Source organism: Haliaeetus albicilla, chromosome 18 (genome assembly GCF_947461875.1).
Source record: "Haliaeetus albicilla chromosome 18, bHalAlb1.1, whole genome shotgun sequence".
In the NCBI taxonomy this organism is placed as follows: Eukaryota; Metazoa; Chordata; class Aves; order Accipitriformes; family Accipitridae; genus Haliaeetus; species Haliaeetus albicilla.
In genome coordinates, this window is record NC_091500.1 from 445941 (window position 1) to 462092 (window position 16152).

At 67.2% G+C, this 16152-nt stretch overlaps 1 protein-coding gene and 4 non-coding genes across 11 annotated transcripts; 2 read left to right on the plus strand and 3 right to left on the minus strand.

Moving 5' to 3' along the window:
* Positions 1 to 537: 537 nt before the first annotated feature.
* On the plus strand, positions 538 to 701 carry LOC138689945 (U1 spliceosomal RNA). Its single transcript, XR_011328718.1, has one exon. It is a non-coding gene; the product is annotated as a U1 spliceosomal RNA (small nuclear RNA).
* A 647-nt stretch (positions 702 to 1348) lies between these two features.
* On the minus strand, positions 1349 to 1512 carry LOC138689946 (U1 spliceosomal RNA). Its single transcript, XR_011328719.1, has one exon. It is a non-coding gene; the product is annotated as a U1 spliceosomal RNA (small nuclear RNA).
* Positions 1513 to 4439: 2927 nt separating this feature from the next.
* LOC138689935 (U1 spliceosomal RNA) lies at positions 4440 to 4603 on the minus strand. The gene has a single exon (XR_011328708.1). It is a non-coding gene; the product is annotated as a U1 spliceosomal RNA (small nuclear RNA).
* A 1418-nt stretch (positions 4604 to 6021) lies between these two features.
* Positions 6022 to 6185, plus strand: LOC138689936 (U1 spliceosomal RNA). The gene has a single exon (XR_011328709.1). It is a non-coding gene; the product is annotated as a U1 spliceosomal RNA (small nuclear RNA).
* Positions 6186 to 6594: 409 nt separating this feature from the next.
* On the minus strand, positions 6595 to 15700 carry MAPRE3 (microtubule associated protein RP/EB family member 3). Of its 7 annotated transcripts, none has more exons than XM_069805378.1 (8): positions 15575 to 15682; positions 13026 to 13237; positions 9560 to 9687; positions 9307 to 9393; positions 9013 to 9214; positions 8187 to 8338; positions 7869 to 8021; positions 6595 to 7627 (listed from the first exon to the last, which is right to left on the minus strand). In XM_069805378.1, exons 3-8 carry the CDS (start codon positions 9626 to 9628, stop codon positions 7559 to 7561), a joined length of 732 nt encoding a protein of 243 aa, XP_069661479.1. In that variant the 5' UTR covers positions 9629 to 9687; positions 13026 to 13237; positions 15575 to 15682; the 3' UTR covers positions 6595 to 7558. The 7 variants fall into 7 exon arrangements, with proteins under 7 accessions (XP_069661479.1, XP_069661475.1, XP_069661478.1 ...); XM_069805374.1 differs by having other exon boundaries at positions 9307 to 9452; XM_069805377.1 differs by lacking the exon at positions 13026 to 13237 and having other exon boundaries at positions 15575 to 15700.
* Between the last annotated feature and the right edge of the window lie 452 nt (positions 15701 to 16152).

The window sequence follows — 16152 nt, forward strand, 5'->3', positions numbered from 1 at the left end:
ACGGCCGACATGCAGCCACCGCCGCCCCAAAGGCGGCAGCGGCCCGCCCCGTCTCCTCCGCAGGCCGCGGGCACGGCACGTCACAGGAGAGAGCGGCACGAGAAGGCGGAGGGGCGGGGCCTGCAGAGTGGGGCGGGGCCGGGCAGATAGCGCCGCCGCCGGCCGAGGTGCAAGGAGGCGAGGCCTTCGAGGGAGGGGCGGGGCTATGCAGACACAGCAGATGCAGGGCGGGGCGTTGCAGGTGAAGCGGGGCCATGCAGAGCGCACCGCCGCCGGCTGGGCCGCCAGGGGCGGAGCCTTGCGGGACGGGGGCGTGTCCATGCAGATCAGGCAGGGCGCGGGCTGGCGGGACGTATCACCGTGAGAAGAAGACGCCGGCCACGGGCGTCGCAGGAGCTGCGTGGCGCTGCGTGACGGGCAGCTATGGGGTTTAGAGCGATTGGTGTGCGCGGGTGTGGCGCGGGAGTGTGGGCGCGTGTGTCCGTGTGTTAGGAGTAGGTGGTGGTGCGTGCGGCGTTGCCGGGCGTGAGAGGAGGCATACTTACCTGGCAGGGGAGACACCATGATCAGGCAGGTGGTTTTCCCAGGGCGAGGCTCATCCCCTGCACTCCGGGTGTGCTGACCCCTGCGATTTCCCCAAATGCGGGAAACTCGACTGCATAATTTGTGGTAGTGGGGGACTGCGTTCGCGCTCTCCCCTGGCTTTTTTTGTGGCAAGGAAAGATATGGCAGAGAGGGCAATGGTACTGCGGAGATGAGTGGGGGGTAGGTTAGTCTGCGCGGCTCACATTCCGCAGGGCTGGCGGAGGAAGACCTGTCCCGCCCCAGCCACGATTCCCACCATCTCGGCGGCGGGCGGAGCAGTAACGGGACGGGCAGCGGAGGCCGGGCTTGGGGCGCAGCGGTTCCCGCAGGAGCCGGGGGTTTTCCGTGGATTTTAAAGCCGCGATCGAAACTTGGCGGTAATGGCCAGAACAAGGTATTTCCCTACCCACGAGCATCGCGTCCTCTTCCTGACGCGATGGCTCCAAGCGCGGCTGCCTGAGCCGGATCCCGAGGTCCCACGGCGGGGCCTTTCCGCGTACCGGATGCCCATCGGCCCCGCCGGTGCCAGCAGCGAGAGCAGTCCCGTCATTTCATCCCCCGACTCAAGCACCATTCCCAAGGGCCGCGGGGGAAGGGCGGAATGCGGACCGCAGAGACCCCTGCAGACGAAAACTTGAGCGCGGCCAGCGCCCAACTAGGTCACCGCCATGCGGAACAGTCAGAGTGCCAATACAAACACGGGCAAACTTAGTGACAAGTAGCAACGCTACCGCTATATTCCTGCTTTTGTTTACCACAAAGCCAGGGGAGAGCGCGAACGCAGTCCCCCACTACCACAAATTATGCAGTCGAGTTTCCCGCATTTGGGGAAATCGCAGGGGTCAGCACACCCGGAGTGCAGGGGATGAGCCTCGCCCTGGGAAAACCACCTGCCTGATCATGGTGTCTCCCCTGCCAGGTAAGTATGCCTCCTCTCACGCCCGGCAACGCCGCACGCACCACCACCTACTCCTAACACACGGACACACGCGCCCACACTCCCGCGCCACACCCGCGCACACCAATCGCTCTAAACCCCATAGCTGCCCGTCACGCAGCGCCACGCAGCTCCTGCGACGCCCGTGGCCGGCGTCTTCTTCTCACGGTGATACGTCCCGCCAGCCCGCGCCCTGCCTGATCTGCATGGACACGCCCCCGTCCCGCAAGGCTCCGCCCCTGGCGGCCCAGCCGGCGGCGGTGCGCTCTGCGTGGCCCCGCCCACAGCCCGGCCGGGCTCCTTCCAGGGTCGGAATTCGCAAACGCGGAAGACCCGGCAGAAGGGCGGGAAATGCGGGACCGGCGGGAAATGGCCGCCGTGTCCAGGGATTTGCCCCTGCCGGAGCCAAGCAGCAGAGCCAGCGTTGCCGAGGAAGGGGGACTTTTGAGCGACAAATGTCGCTCCCCCCAAACGCGGCACTGGGGGAAACGTCCATCCCTGTGACTCCTGCCCCTGGACCATCGGGCACGTCCGTGGCCGGGCAGGATGGTGCAGGGTCAGCCGCTCCAACCAGAGGTGGCACGAGGGGTCCTGGTGTCCAATGACACGCAGACCCATCCCTGACCCGCAGAGAGAGAGGATCTCTTGCTCTTTCCTCCCCGGGGAGCTGGGTCCCTTCTAGGGACCTTAAAAGCCTCTGCCCTCTAGAATGATGACAATCCGGGCAGAGGGACAGGATGGGGACAGGTTCAGTGCCATCCTGCAGTACCCCCAACCCCTTGAACTGAAGCACTGAAGGCAGCTGGGGTGGGCAAGGAGCCGGAGGGGACCCAGCTGGGACAGCCAACCCCAGGGGTACACCATGTGCTGTCCTGCTCAGGGATAAAAAGGTAGGATGGGATAGGGTAAGGTAGTTCAGCTGGAACGGACCTACAAGGATCATCTAGCCCAACTGCCTGACTGCTTCAGGGCTGACCAAAAGTTAAAGCACGTTGTTAAGGGCATTGCTCAAATGCCTCTTAAACCCTGACAGGCTTGGGGCATTGACCACCTCTTCAGGAAGCCTGTTCCAGGGTTTGAACACCCTCTCAGTAAAGAAATGCTTCCTCACATCAAGTCTGAACCTCCCCCGATGCAGCTTTGAACCATTCCCAGGCGTCCTGTCCCTGGATCCCAGGTAGAAGAGCTCAGCACCTCCCTCTCCACGTCCCCTCCTCAGGAAGCTGCAGAGGGGTCGCCCCTCAGCCTCCTTCTCTCCAAACCAGACCAACCCAGAGTCCTCGGCCGCTCCTCAGGGGACATGCCTTCCAGCCCCATCACCAGCGTCGTTGCCCTCCTCTTGGAGGCGTTCGAGGACGTGAACATCCTTCTCAAATGGTGGGGCCCAGCACTGCACACAGTACTCGAGGTGAGGCCGCACCAGTGCTGAAGACAGCGGGACGATCCCCTTTCTTGGCCCGCTACTCATGCTGTGTGCGGTTTGCCCCCTGGGCTGCCAGGGCACACTGCCGGCTCCTGTTGCGCTGCTGCCGACTAGCGCCGCCAGGTCCCTTTCTGCAGGGCTGCTCTCCAGCCACTCCTCTCCCAGTTTAGACTTGTGCCTGGCATTACTCTGTCCCCAGTGCAGAATCTGGCATTTGTTCTTGCTCAGTTTCATGCTGTTGATGATTTCCCAATGCTCCAAGCTATCTAGAGGCCTCTGCAAGGCCTCTTGTCCCTCAAGAGGGTCAGCAGCACCTTCCAGTTTGGTGTCATCAGCGAACTTGCTAATGGTGCATTCAACTCCTGGATCCAGATCATTGATAAATATATTGAACAGAACTGGCCCTAGGATTGCGCCCTGAGGAACACTGCTGGTGACTGGTCACCAGCCCGCTGTAGCTCCATTCGCTGCAGCCCTTTGAGCCCTGCCGTCCAGCCCGTGCTTCACCCAGCGCACCATGAACCCACTCATCCCACAGCTGGACAGCTTGTCCAGACGGGTCCTGGGAGGGACAGTATCAAAAACCTTACTGAAATCCAGAACTACCTCCATCACCTTCCCTTCATCCCCCGGGCGGATGACCTTATTGTAGAAGGATATCAAATTAGTTCAACAGGACTTTCCCTTCAGGAACCCATGCCAACCGTGCCTGACAATTGCATTGTTCTTTAAAAGCCTTGCCATAGCGCCCAGGATGATCTTCCCTGTAATTTTTCCAGGAACTGAGGTTAGACTAAGGTCTGTGGTTTCCCAGATTTTCCCTCATGCCCTTCTTGTCAATTGGAATAGCATTTGTGGGATATTTGGAAAGCAATGGACACATAGTGAACAATCCAGACACAATGGAACTGATTAATCTGTGAGCCAGAGGCCTCTGCAGGCAGCAGGCCTCAAGAAGGTAGCGAAGGTCAACTGCTGCTACAAGTTTGATGAAGCAAGCACAAAAAGCAGAACAAAGTTGGGCATATGTGACTGAAAGCAGGATACAAGACAGAATACAGGTGGAGGGAACCATTCGCGTGATCAGAAGACCTTATCCAATCAAATTATTGCTTTATGGACAGCACATGCTAACCAATCAACAGATGGTTTACGCATAAGCGGGAACTAGAATGCATACATAGACCGAGCTATTTGGACAATAAAGTGTCATCTGCTTGATCATATTGATTGTGTGCAGTGTCTGTGACTTCTGCCTCAACAAGCACTGGCCAGCTTCCAGTCAGCAGGGACCTCCCTAGACCAGCCAGACCTTCGGTAGCTGACCAAGGGGATCCTGCCAAAACCTCCGCCAGCTCCTTCAGCCCTCTGGTGCGAATCCCACCAGGTCCCATGGAGCCACACAGACACCGGGTCCCGTGCGGCATAGATCATAGAAAGTACATGCTGACGACTATTAACTGCTTTCAACTTCTACTTTTGTTTACCATAAACCAGGGGAGAGCGCGAACGCAGTCCCCCACTACCACAAATTATGCAGTCGAGTTTCCCGCATTTGGGGAAATCGCAGGGGTCAGCACACCCGGAGTGCAGGGGATGAGCCTCGCCCTGGGAAAACCACCTGCCTGATCATGGTGTCTCCCCTGCCAGGTAAGTATGCCTCCTCTCACGCCCGGCAACGCCGCACGCACCACCACCTACTCCTAACACACGGACACACGCGCCCACACTCCCGCGCCACACCCGCGCACACCAATCGCTCTAAACCCCATAGCTGCCCGTCACGCAGCGCCACGCAGCTCCTGCGACGCCCGTGGCCGGCGTCTTCTTCTCACGGTGATACGTCCCGCCAGCCCGCGCCCTGCCTGATCTGCATGGACACGCCCTCCATCCCGCAAAGCCCCGCCCCTGGCGGCCCGGAGCGGCTCTGCCGCCGCCGGCGCGATCTGCGAAGCCACGCCCCTGTCCCCAAGGCCCCGCCCCGGGTCACGCGCGCAGGGCAGCGCCACCGGGCGGCCTCGGGGAGCGCTCCCCCCGCCCCTCCCCGGCCGCCCGCGGAGGTGCCCCCCGACCGCGCCCGCCGCGTCGGCGATAGTCGTGACAGCACTCGGGGCGTCGTCCCTCCAACCCAGACCACAGCGTAGGCAGCGCCGCGGGGACGGCCAGCGGGTCACCGGCGAAGCTTGGGCGCCGCGGGGAGCGTGCCGAGGCCGCAGCCGGAAGGGTGACCGGGGGCAACAGGCGCGTCCCGGCCCCGGGGACCAGGCCGGGCGAGGTGAAGCCCCGCGGGAGCCGAGCGGCCAGGGGTGCCGGAGAGCGCGGGCAGGGTGCTGTACGCGGGGGACCTGGTGACACCGGAGGTGGCAGAGGCGGAGGCGTCACCCCGGGCTTTGGGGTCCCAGCACCCCGACCGGGGAAAGGCTGGAGCAGGGACGGTGTCCCCCGGGACGGGGATCAGGGCAGGGAGCGCTGCAGCAGCCCAGATGCAGACGAGTGCCAGGGCTCGACGGGACGGTGCAGGCGTGCCACGCCAGCTGGCAGAGTCATCCACTGTGAGCCATGCTCGGTGACCTGTGATGGGCTACGGCGATGGTGGAGGTGCCGGACGGCTGCAGGAGGCAAATGTTGCCCGCGCCACACGCAGCCGGTGCCAGCGCGGGAGCAGCTGAGCCTGACAGCGGCGCTGGGGCCTGTGAGGCCTGTGGGGAGCGTCGGCTCCGCGGTGGCCGCCCGGGGACAGGGACAGACGGACGCCATCCGACCCGAGGCCGGGGGCGGAGGCACGCAGATCGCGCCGGCGGCGGCAGAGCCGCTCCGGGCCGCCAGGGGCGGGGCTTTGCGGGATGGAGGGCGTGTCCATGCAGATCAGGCAGGGCGCGGGCTGGCGGGACGTATCACCGTGAGAAGAAGACGCCGGCCACGGGCGTCGCAGGAGCTGCGTGGCGCTGCGTGACGGGCAGCTATGGGGTTTAGAGCGATTGGTGTGCGCGGGTGTGGCGCGGGAGTGTGGGCGCGTGTGTCCGTGTGTTAGGAGTAGGTGGTGGTGCGTGCGGCGTTGCCGGGCGTGAGAGGAGGCATACTTACCTGGCAGGGGAGACACCATGATCAGGCAGGTGGTTTTCCCAGGGCGAGGCTCATCCCCTGCACTCCGGGTGTGCTGACCCCTGCGATTTCCCCAAATGCGGGAAACTCGACTGCATAATTTGTGGTAGTGGGGGACTGCGTTCGCGCTCTCCCCTGGCTTTGTGGTAAACAAAAGCAGGAATTAAACGCACAAAGGCAGCTCTTTGTAGTACTATGTTTTCCATCTCTGGGCTAAATAGGGCTCCGTGTCTTTGTAGCGGGGGGGTCGGAAAGGTGGATATAAAATTTTTAGGAAAAGATTAACCCGAACCTCCATTCGACCTCCCGCCCTCCAAACGGGGATGGGGGTCCTGAAGCACGAAGAGGCCTGGCCTAGGGACCCGCCCCACAGCGGGATCCAGCCCAGGGGTCTGGAGGCGCCGGTGCCCTGCGATGCTCCGCTGGCCCCTCCCCCGGGCAAGGGGGGGGCAGCCCAGGACTGCACCCATACCCAGCCCCAGCAGCTCCTGCAGCACCCAGGCTGCTCACAGGGCCCGGAGCCAGGCCACAGACAGGGAAGACAACGTTTTACCACACGAGTTTATTTTAAATAAAACTTAACACAGATGCAGGCTTTGCAACCGGAGTGACGGACCAGACAAGCGATGCAACGGGGAGAACGACGGCCAGGGCAGGCGCCACGTGCCACTCTCGGCAAACCTACCCCGGCACCCCACAGGGTGGGAGACACAGCCAGTCCAGCTCCAGGGGGGGTCCTCGGTGGCTGTGGGCGAGGGGATGGGGCCCCGTGGCGGGGAGAGGGGCACCACTGTCCCCATGCCGCAGAAGGAACGAGCTCCCACTCCGGGATCCTCTGTCCTGGCCTGTGGTGACCAGGTGCCCCTGCTGCATGCACCTGCCCGCGCAGGCAGGCGGCCGCAGCCACGTCCTCAGCCTGGCCGGGGTTTCTTTTTCACCTTCCCAGGAACCTGAAGCAACACCTCCCTCCTCCAAGCCACGTCCTCCCCGCTGCCCGCAGGCTGCCGAGCAAGCACCGACCCCCATGCAGCAGTCCCAGCCCCCATCCCCGGGCACCGGGGCTGGCAGGGTGCAGGCAGCGCAGGCAGCACACGAGCACGCTCCACCCCAGGAGAACACCCCGAGGATTCGGTCTTTCCCTCTCACTCTCACACAACGGGGCAGGTGGGGACACTGGGGCGGCTGTGGCACTCACTCACACCGGAGGGGACAACGGAAATAAATATGGGGTGGGGGTGGCGAGGGCCGGGCCCCGGGCACGGCGGCCAGAGCCCGTCCCCACCCCCCAGCCCCCGCCGTAGGTACAGCCGTGCTCCTCGCTGGATGGACATCTATTTATTATGGAGACAGTGGATTCCCATCGGAGCTGCTGGACACTGAGGCTGCGGGCTCGGCTGCCGGAGACCGTGATGGCGTGTGACAGTGCAGGGCGAGGCGCACAGGCTCAGACCTCGAATGTCTATGGTGGGGGAACGGCGCGGGGCGTCGCGGGGCATGGGAGCGTGCCGGGGCTAGTACTCGTCCTGGTCCTCTGGCTGCTGCTCCTCCAGCTCGTCATCCTCCGGCGGGGCGAAGCCCTCCTGGCAGGGGAGGGGGCACAGGCGGCTGTCAGCCCGGGCGGCTCCCGCCTCGTCCCCTCCCGGCACAGTGCAAGGGCTTCGGCAAAGCCCAAAGCCACCCTGGGCACCGCAGGGAGTGAAGGAGGCCAGAGGCTGAAAGCAGCCGTGGGGAAGGGGGGGGTCTCATCCCAGGGAAGCCCAGAGAGCAGGATGAGGGTCCCGGGGCTGGGGGGGCATATGTGCAGCAGTGCCCAGCCCTCACCTCTGTGGCATAGAGGACGCTGATGATGCCGGTGATGATGGGGCTGTTCTCGTTCTCGTGCTCCTGGCAGATCAGCTCGATGTCCCGCAGTTTGCTGAAGTAGAAATCCCTCTCCTTCTCCAGCCCGTCCACTGTCAGCTTCAGGTCCATCAGCTGTGGTGGGAGATGGGGGGCCAGACCCTTCAGCTCGAGGCCGGGAGGGGGCCACTTCCCCATACCCAGGGGGGCTCAGGACCATACCCTCCCTCCCAAGCCGGGGCATCCCCTGGCCCTGCCGGCAGCCGGGCGTTGGCAGCAGCGGGCACAGGCCCTGCCTACCTGCTGGTTGAGCTCCAGGATTTGCGCGTCGGCCTCGGTGCCCCCATTACGGGCTGCGGGGGAGTTTTTCCGGAGGATGCTGCTGGGGACATTGCTGAGGCGGGCTGGGTTGGGCGTGCTCTTGGGGCCGGTGGGAGAGGTCCTCTGGGGGACTTGACAGCAGATGGGGACCAATGGGTTAATGCAGGCCCGGGGGGCTGCCGGCGGGGACCCCCCCCCCCCCCGCTTCGTGCGGGGCGGCAGGGGCCAGGAGGTAGCAGCAGGCAGCAAGGGCAGGCAGAGCACTTGGGGCCGAGCCGCGACTTCAGGCTGTCCTGCCTTCAGCCTTCCCCACCCGCCTCAGTTTCCCCTGGCAGATCTCAACCCCAGCCCCCTGGAGGGGTGCTCATAGCCTGGCTGGGGTTTGCTGCAGGATCGGGGGGTCCGGCCCTTGAGATGCTCCCATGGGTTGGCACAGGGAGCCCACGATGCCCAACAGAGCATTGCCCGTGGCCGGGAGCATCCTGGCTGCGCAGTGGCACTCAGGCACCGTGGCGGGATGGCAGCCGTGGCGGGGTGGCCTGGGGGGACAAACCCCCCACCAGGCCTGGGGTGGGCAGGAAGGAGGAGGCAGCCGGGCCCTGCCCAGCTCCCCACGGGTCCCTCCGCCCCGGGTGTCCCTGCAGACCCGCTCGGCCCCCCCCAGGTCGCAGGCAGGCAGGCAGCACAGCGGGGCGCAGGCAGGGGCGGGGGGGACGCCTGGCCGCGGCCAGAGCGATGTGGGGTGTAGGAGGCCGGGCGGGAGGGCAGGGGGGGCAGCGCTTGCCAGGGGGGACCCGGACATTACCTGCAGTGCCAATGGGTTTCTTGGGTTTGTTGAAGATGTGATCACCTGGGTTTGGGGGGGGCGCGACGTCCTGGCCCTGCCGCGCTAGCAGCGGGTTGTACTCCTTCCCATCGTAGTTGGCGTCGAAGAACTTCTTAAACCACTGGATGAACTCGAAATTGTCCTGGAACTTGCCCTTCACCAGCCTCTCCACCGCGATGATCTGGAGGGAGGACATGGAGGGGCTGGTGGGGCTGCCCTCCTGGCACGGCCCCCGCCTCGCCGCAGCCCCCCCACCCGCCCCCATGGACCTACTTTGTCCACTCCCATCTTCTTGAAGGCGGCCTGCAGCACCTTGAAGTTGTGGATGTACTCGTGCTCCAGCTTGGCCTGGAACTTCACCTTCCGCAGGTGGACGCAGCCGGGGAACAGCATGTCCATGAACTGGCAGTAGGCAGCCCCTGCGCCGGGCCCACACCGCGGCGTCAGGGAGAGCCAGCAGCACCCTGCCACCGTCCGTCCCCCCCCCGCCCCGTCTCCGTCCACCCCCCCGGGACCCGCACCCCACCTGAGCAGAGCTGCTCGATCTTGGTGTAGTTGAGCTGGAGGGAGTCGTTGACCCAGGCGAGCATGTCATGGCGGCTCAGGTTCTCGCTGGTCACCGACGTCGAGTACACGTTGACGGCCATGCCCCAGCTGCCGAGAGATGGGCGTCACGCCGGCGCCAGCACCCTCACGTGCCCGCCAGCCCGGCCCCGCTCCGCTCCATGGGTGGCAGGACTTGGGGCGCCTGTCCCACCCAGGCTCCAGTGCCCCGGGACACTGGGGCCAGGCTGCCACAGTGTAGCCCGTGGGACCCCCCCCCACCCTGGCTGCACCCCCAGGGCGTAAGGGTCTGTGGCAGCCCCATGGTGTCCCACCCGGCCAGGCGGACCCCCATCCCGAGCAGGGGCACAGCCCTGGGGGAGCCGGGTCCCAAGGCTGCCGCTGGGAGCAGGACCCACCGCAGGACACGGATGGGGTGCTGGATGTGGCTCATGGGCAGGGGATCCCAAGGGGATGCCGGCACCACCGAGGGCACTGCCCCTGCACCGGGGCACAGCTCCTTCCCTGTGCGTGGCCACGGGGGCCGGTGCCAGCCCATAAGCAGCTTATGGCCCCCCCCTCCCAGCCCTCGGTGGATGCCTAATCTGCCGGGGCCAGGATCGGGGTCCATTAGAGCAGGGCTTAGAGGGGCAACATCTGCTGGCAGGCACGGCCGCAAACCCGCTCCCAGATGGCGGAGGGCTCTGCCTGGGCACCACAGGAGCAGAGACCCCACAGCTGCAGCCCCGGCACAGCAGAGTGCTGGAAAGCTGTGCCGCAGAGCTGGGGAGAGGGGGGGCACTGAGACAAGACACCGTCCCACTGGTTTTCGCCAAGGGATTTAGAGTGGGGACCGTCCCCGCTGCCAGAGCGGGGTCCCTGTCCCCCCTACCCCCTCCCCGAGTGCAGTGGGGCCCCATCCCCGCTGCCCCAGCACCTCCCCCCGTGCCCCCCCCCCCCCAGCAGCAGCATTAATCCGCTTCCCCTCTCCCTGGTGAGGGGGGCTGCAGGGCTCAAGCCCAGCTGCTGGCCGGGGGCTCCCGGAGGGGGGGCAGCCCCCTCTCACCCCCCCCGGCCCTGCTCTCCTGCTGCCGCAGCCCAGGGTGTTGCATGGGGCCAGCGACGGGGCGCATCGCCTGCACCCTGGGCCTGGGGGGGGACACCCCCATGCAGGAGCCGCTGTCCCCCAGCAGACGGGGGCCATGGGGGCAATGGCAGGGTGGCCGTGGGGTGCCGCCACTTCCCTGGGTGCCCGCTTGCGAGAGAGGAAGGTGCCAGTGGCCGCAGCTCGTCCCCCCTGCCCCCCCCAGCCTCAGCACCATGGTGACTCAGCACCGGTGATGCTGGCCCCGGCACAGCCACACGCCCTGGCCGGTGGAACCGCCACCGGCAGCTGAGCTGGCCCGGCCCCCCGCCAGGGCCGGGACCCCCAGCACCCCGTCCCGTCCGGCCCCGCGTGGGGCCACGTCGCCGGCACGCAGCCGGGGGTGTCGGTATTTTTAGCCGTGGGAGCAGCTGGAAACGAGGCCCCTGCGACCACCACCGGCCCCTGAGCCCCCAGCACGGTGTGGTGGGCACCGTCCCACCCCCCAGCAGCCAGTGAGGACCAAAGCCACCCATCGTGCTGGCCGCAGCGCCCATCCAAACAGCCTAATGCTGCCTGGCGCTGGCTGGGGTGCAGGCAGGGGTCCCCTCCCTCCAGCAGCACCGAGCTGAGTCATGCGCGGCGCAGAGCCAGAGCCACGCGCACTGCGGTGCGGCCGCCGCGGTGCAGCCGGGAAAGCGGCAGTGCTTGCCTACTGCCGGAGTGGGCAGGGGGCTGGCAGGCTTGCGGGGGGGGGCTGCTGCGGGCAGGGAGCCACCTGCCCACCGCTGCGAGGAGCCAGCGGCCGGCTGACACCCCCCCACCCCGCCATCGCCGTCCTTTCCCGAAATAGCTGGGAGCAGCTGCCAGCACCCTGCGCACACGGCAGAGCCGGAGCAGGGCTGGGCCGAGTGCTGGAGCCTTCCCGGCAGGATCTGGCCGCCACGCTGAGCCATGGGGGCCAGGTCTCGCCCCACTCAAGTTGGGGGGGGATGCATGGCGCACGCCGTGGGGTGCGTGCCATGTCAAGTGGTGCATGTGCAAGATGGGGCACACACTGCCAGATGGGGCACACGCTGCCGGCACCGGGGTGGGCACAGAGCCACAAGCGAGCCCCCCAGCCTCCACCACAGCCCCACACATTGGGACACCCTCCATGGCCAGGTCTGCAGGGACCCTCCCCACACCACAGCTGGGGGGGGGCCAGGCAGGCAGCCCCCCACTAGGGATGCTCCCTGGGCAGGTGAGGCAGTGCAGAGCCTGGGAGCGCACCCCCTGAGCGGGGCTGGCTTGAGGACGCCCTCCCTGCGTGGTGCAGCCCCTGACGCCATCCCAGCGCCGGCACCAGTGGGGTGCAGTCTTGGCAGAAACCTCAGCTGCTCCCGGGCACCTTCCTCATCACCTCGCCAAGAGGGAGGGAATATCCGCGCCCTCACCCCTCCTCACCTGGGATTTCCACCGCGCTTCCCGGCAGGCTGCTGGCATTGGTGCCCCTTTGCCAAAGCAAACCAAGGCCCATGCCGACAGCCGCAGGAACGGGTTTCACAGCGAGATGAATTCAGGCTTCATCGCGCCAGCCGCTCCCCGGTGTGCCACCGCCAGCTGCACCCCGACTCCCATGCGTGCCACCACACGTGCAAGCCCGGCGGGGAGAACCCTGACCCCGCTCGGGCATGCGGCACCACCGAGCATGGGCATGTCCCAGCCCCAAGCAGCCGGTGGTGAAGTGAGGCAGCCGGAGCCGTGAGGGGATGCTTGCTGGGGCGCGTGGTGCCACCCAGTTCATTTCCACCCTCTGAAATGCCACGCTGGGCTTCAAAGCCCTCTGCTGCAGCGCCGAGCACGCCCCGGCATAATGACAGGGAAGCCAACGCTTGCGCCAGCCCTCCGGCCGGGGCAGGAGCCGGCCCCGCTGCCCACCCCAGCCCTGACGCCGGGTGATGGACGCACCCACAAGGCAGGAAGCCTCCGGCCCGGCCGGTTTGCAGGTTGCCTCTGCCGCTGGCTTTTGCGAAAAAATAATAAAAATAAGAATTTAGCCCCGATTCCCAGCAAGCCGTGGGGAGAGGAGCTGTTCTGGCACAGGGCTCGGCACACGGCTGCCTCGGCAGTGGGCAAGTGCCGGCCCAGCTCTGGAGGTGCTGGGTCCCCGGGGAGCAGCGGCTGGCTTGGCAGTGCGGCTCCTGCCACCTGCCCTTGATGCCGGCCGTGCCTCCGCCGCGCAGGCAGGTTGCAGGCAGCGGCAGTGTGGGGAATGCGGGGGTCCGGGGCGCAGCCCCCGCCACACACGGTAGCCCCCCCCGCCCCGTGCCGCCTGCGCAGGGCGCCCGGCCAGCCGTGCTGACGGGGCAGAGGGGACGCTTACCGCTGCATTTTAATTGTCCGGCCGCCGAGCTGCTAATCAAGGCCCAACGGCGAACAAAACACTCGGGCGCGTGTCTCTGCCCCGTCCCGCCGGCGCTGCCAGGGCGCGGAGAGGTCGTCCAGCCCGGCTCCTCGTGCCGACGCTGCCGGGGAGGCGGCGGCAGGCACCGGCGTCCCACGCCGCAGCCCTTGCCGGGACGGGGCTGGCGCGCTCTGGCCAAACAAAGCGAGAGGAGAATGAGGCCGGCGGCCGTGCCGGCCGTGTTTGCTCAGCACCGAGGCGGCGGTGCCAGCGCCGGCGGCCAAGGCCGGGCACTGACCGCACGCTGCAGTGGCTGCCCGGGAGGCGGATGGGCAGTGCCGCCTGCCGAGGCTGCGGGACGGTGCCGGCCCCTCGCTGCCTGCGCCAGCCCGGCAGCACCGCTGTGCCGGGGCAAGCTGGGCTGCTGCGACTCGCAGCTTCTATTTTGGGAGCCGTCCCGGTGGCTTCTCAAGTGACAAATACGCGAGGGGGGTGGCAGACAACCCAGTGGGGGCTGAGCGCCGTGCGGAGCCTCTGCGGTGCTGCCCGGCTGATCTGGCAGCTGGTAGGCAGCCCCAGGCAGCGGGCAGGATCGCCCAGGTGCTGGCAGGGGCAGCCACTCGCCCCCGTCCCCCCGGCCATCGCAGACATCCCCCCCAGCGCTGCTGCCCCCTACCCCGAGGGGAGCATCCCCACGCCACGCCATGCCGTGCTGTGCCATGCCATGCCGCGTCAGAGCCCGTGCATGGCAGATGGGTTTGCCCCGGTGCAGGCAGTACCCAGGTCCTCGCTGGGTCAACCCCCCAGCACCTTTCCTGGTTTCCTGGCTCTTTAGCCGGCAGCAGTGCCTGTCCCAGCCCGTGGCGAGGGAAACCGGCTGCTCATGCACTGGGAGCTCGTGGCTCCCGATGGCAGTGCTTGGTGCGGCCGCGGTGCCCGGCTGACGGTGACGGGGGGGAGCATGGGCAGGGTGGCCTGGCCTCACTGGTCCCCCGCCTGCTCCACTCTTGCTAACCTAAATAACTTGAAATAGCAGCGGCAGGAGCATGTGCAGAGCACTGTGCCGGCGGCAGCGCCTCCCACCGCGCCTGCTCCCCCCTCGCCCATGCTGGCATCCTTATCCTGCACAGCGTCCCTGAAATATTAATGCCGAGTGCCTTTTGATGATTCAAATTGGGTGGTTGTTAGAACCAGCGCAGGGAGAGCTGCTCATCGGCACCCCGTGGCCGGGGCAGGGGACATCAACGCTGGCAGATCCGTGCCATGGCAGAGCATCCCCCAACCCAGGCAGCCCCTCACCAGCGCTGGCCGAGCCCCTCGAGGAGAGGCCCCATGTGCTCCGGCCATGCCAGCACACCCATGCCACTCACTGGGGAGAGCCGTTGCCCCGCTGTGTCCCCATGCGTGCGACGGGAGGGAGCCACTGTGGCGGCACACGACGTCCTGTCATGCCGGGGGGCTGGGGTCTGCGCGCCCCGCACCACCACTTTGGGGACCTGCTCTTTCCCATCCAGCAAGAAGGTCATCGGCAGGAGATGGGGCTGGACGTCCCCCAGGGACAGCGGGGGGGAGCACCGGGAAGGACACCGTGCCCCCCTCACCACAGCGGGCACCCTTTGGTGCTTGCGCTGCCATCCAGGCAGCAAAGGGCTGCCCGTGTCCTGCTCAGCCCCGGCATGGCACCGTGCCGGAGCCACCGCTGCCATCCCAACCGGGAGGATAAGAGCGCGTCACACTTTGGCAGGTCACCGCAATGGCCGCCCCGCTGTCCTGGGCTGCTCTGGCTGAGCTGGTGCTACGGAGCCTCTGCCTGCCCGTCCCACAAGCGTCACCCTGCACCGGCACCTGGCAGGACAGGGCAGCGTGAACCCCGCACCTGGTGGCGACCCGGGTGATACCTGGTAACCGGTGGTGATGCCTGGGCCTCAGTGATGCCCGGTAACCGACAGTGATGCCCGGTAACCGGCAGTGAAGCCCAGGCCAGTGCTCTGCGGTGCCAGGTGGCCCCGCCAGTGCCAGGACTACAGCTCCCGGCGTGCCATGCCGTGCCGTGCCGTGCCGTACCGTGCCGTACCGTACCGGGGCTGCGGCCCTACGAGAGACACAGCCAGGGCGCAGGGGCGGCCGCCGCTGAGTCAGGCCGGACGCTGCCGCCACCGGCACCACGGGACCCGGCCGCCCCAGGTCCCCGGCCTCACGGCTCCAGCCCCGGCCCGGCTGCCCCTCCCCCGGCCCCGGTCACGGCCGCTCCATCCCCGGGCCCCCCGACCTGTCACGGCCGCTCCATCACCGGCGCCACCGGACGGACACCGCACCCCCCCCGCCCCGCGCCACGGTCGCTCCATCCCGCAGCCCCCCCGCTCCATCACCGAGGTCCCGGTGCGTTCCTCCCCCCCGCCCCGGTCCCGGGGGGCGGCGCCGGCCGGTGCCGGGATGCGGGTGATGGCGGCGGCCCGGTACGGCGCTGTCCGGTCCCTTCCCTCCCCTCCCCGGCCCGCCCCACCCGGCGGTAACCGGCCCGCACTCACCGCGCTCGGGCCGCGGCCGCTCCGGCCGCCGCTCCGTTCCCTCCGCACCGCGCCGGGCTCGCCGGGACCGGGCCGGGACCGCACGGGCCACCCGCGCATGCGCTGCCGCCGCCACCTCCCCTCCCCGCGGGCGGGACCGGCCTCTGCTCCGCCCCGCCTCCCGCCGCCAAGGCAACGGGGCGGGCGACACGCCCCCTCCCGTCGTCCTGGCAACGCCGGCCGCGGCCCCTGCCTCTCCCACAGCGCCCCCTGCGGGCGGGCGGCTGCCTCCGCACCGCCGGGACCCCGGGACCCCCCCGGGACCCCCCCGGGACCCCCAGAGACTCCTGGGACATTTGGGTTCCCCCCGCCCCCGTAGCCCGGGGACCCTTGTGACACGCTTGAGAAACCCCAGAGCCCGCCCCCCCGACACCCCAGCGGCTCCCAGGACACCCAGAGCCCCCTGCACCCCGCTCCCCCCTCACCTGCACCCCATCCCCGCCCTACAGACACCCCCCCCACCTTGCAGCCCTCCCTGCACCCGTGTCTGTGTGTGTGTGTGTGTGTGTGTTTGTGCGAGCGGCGTGTGTGCACACATG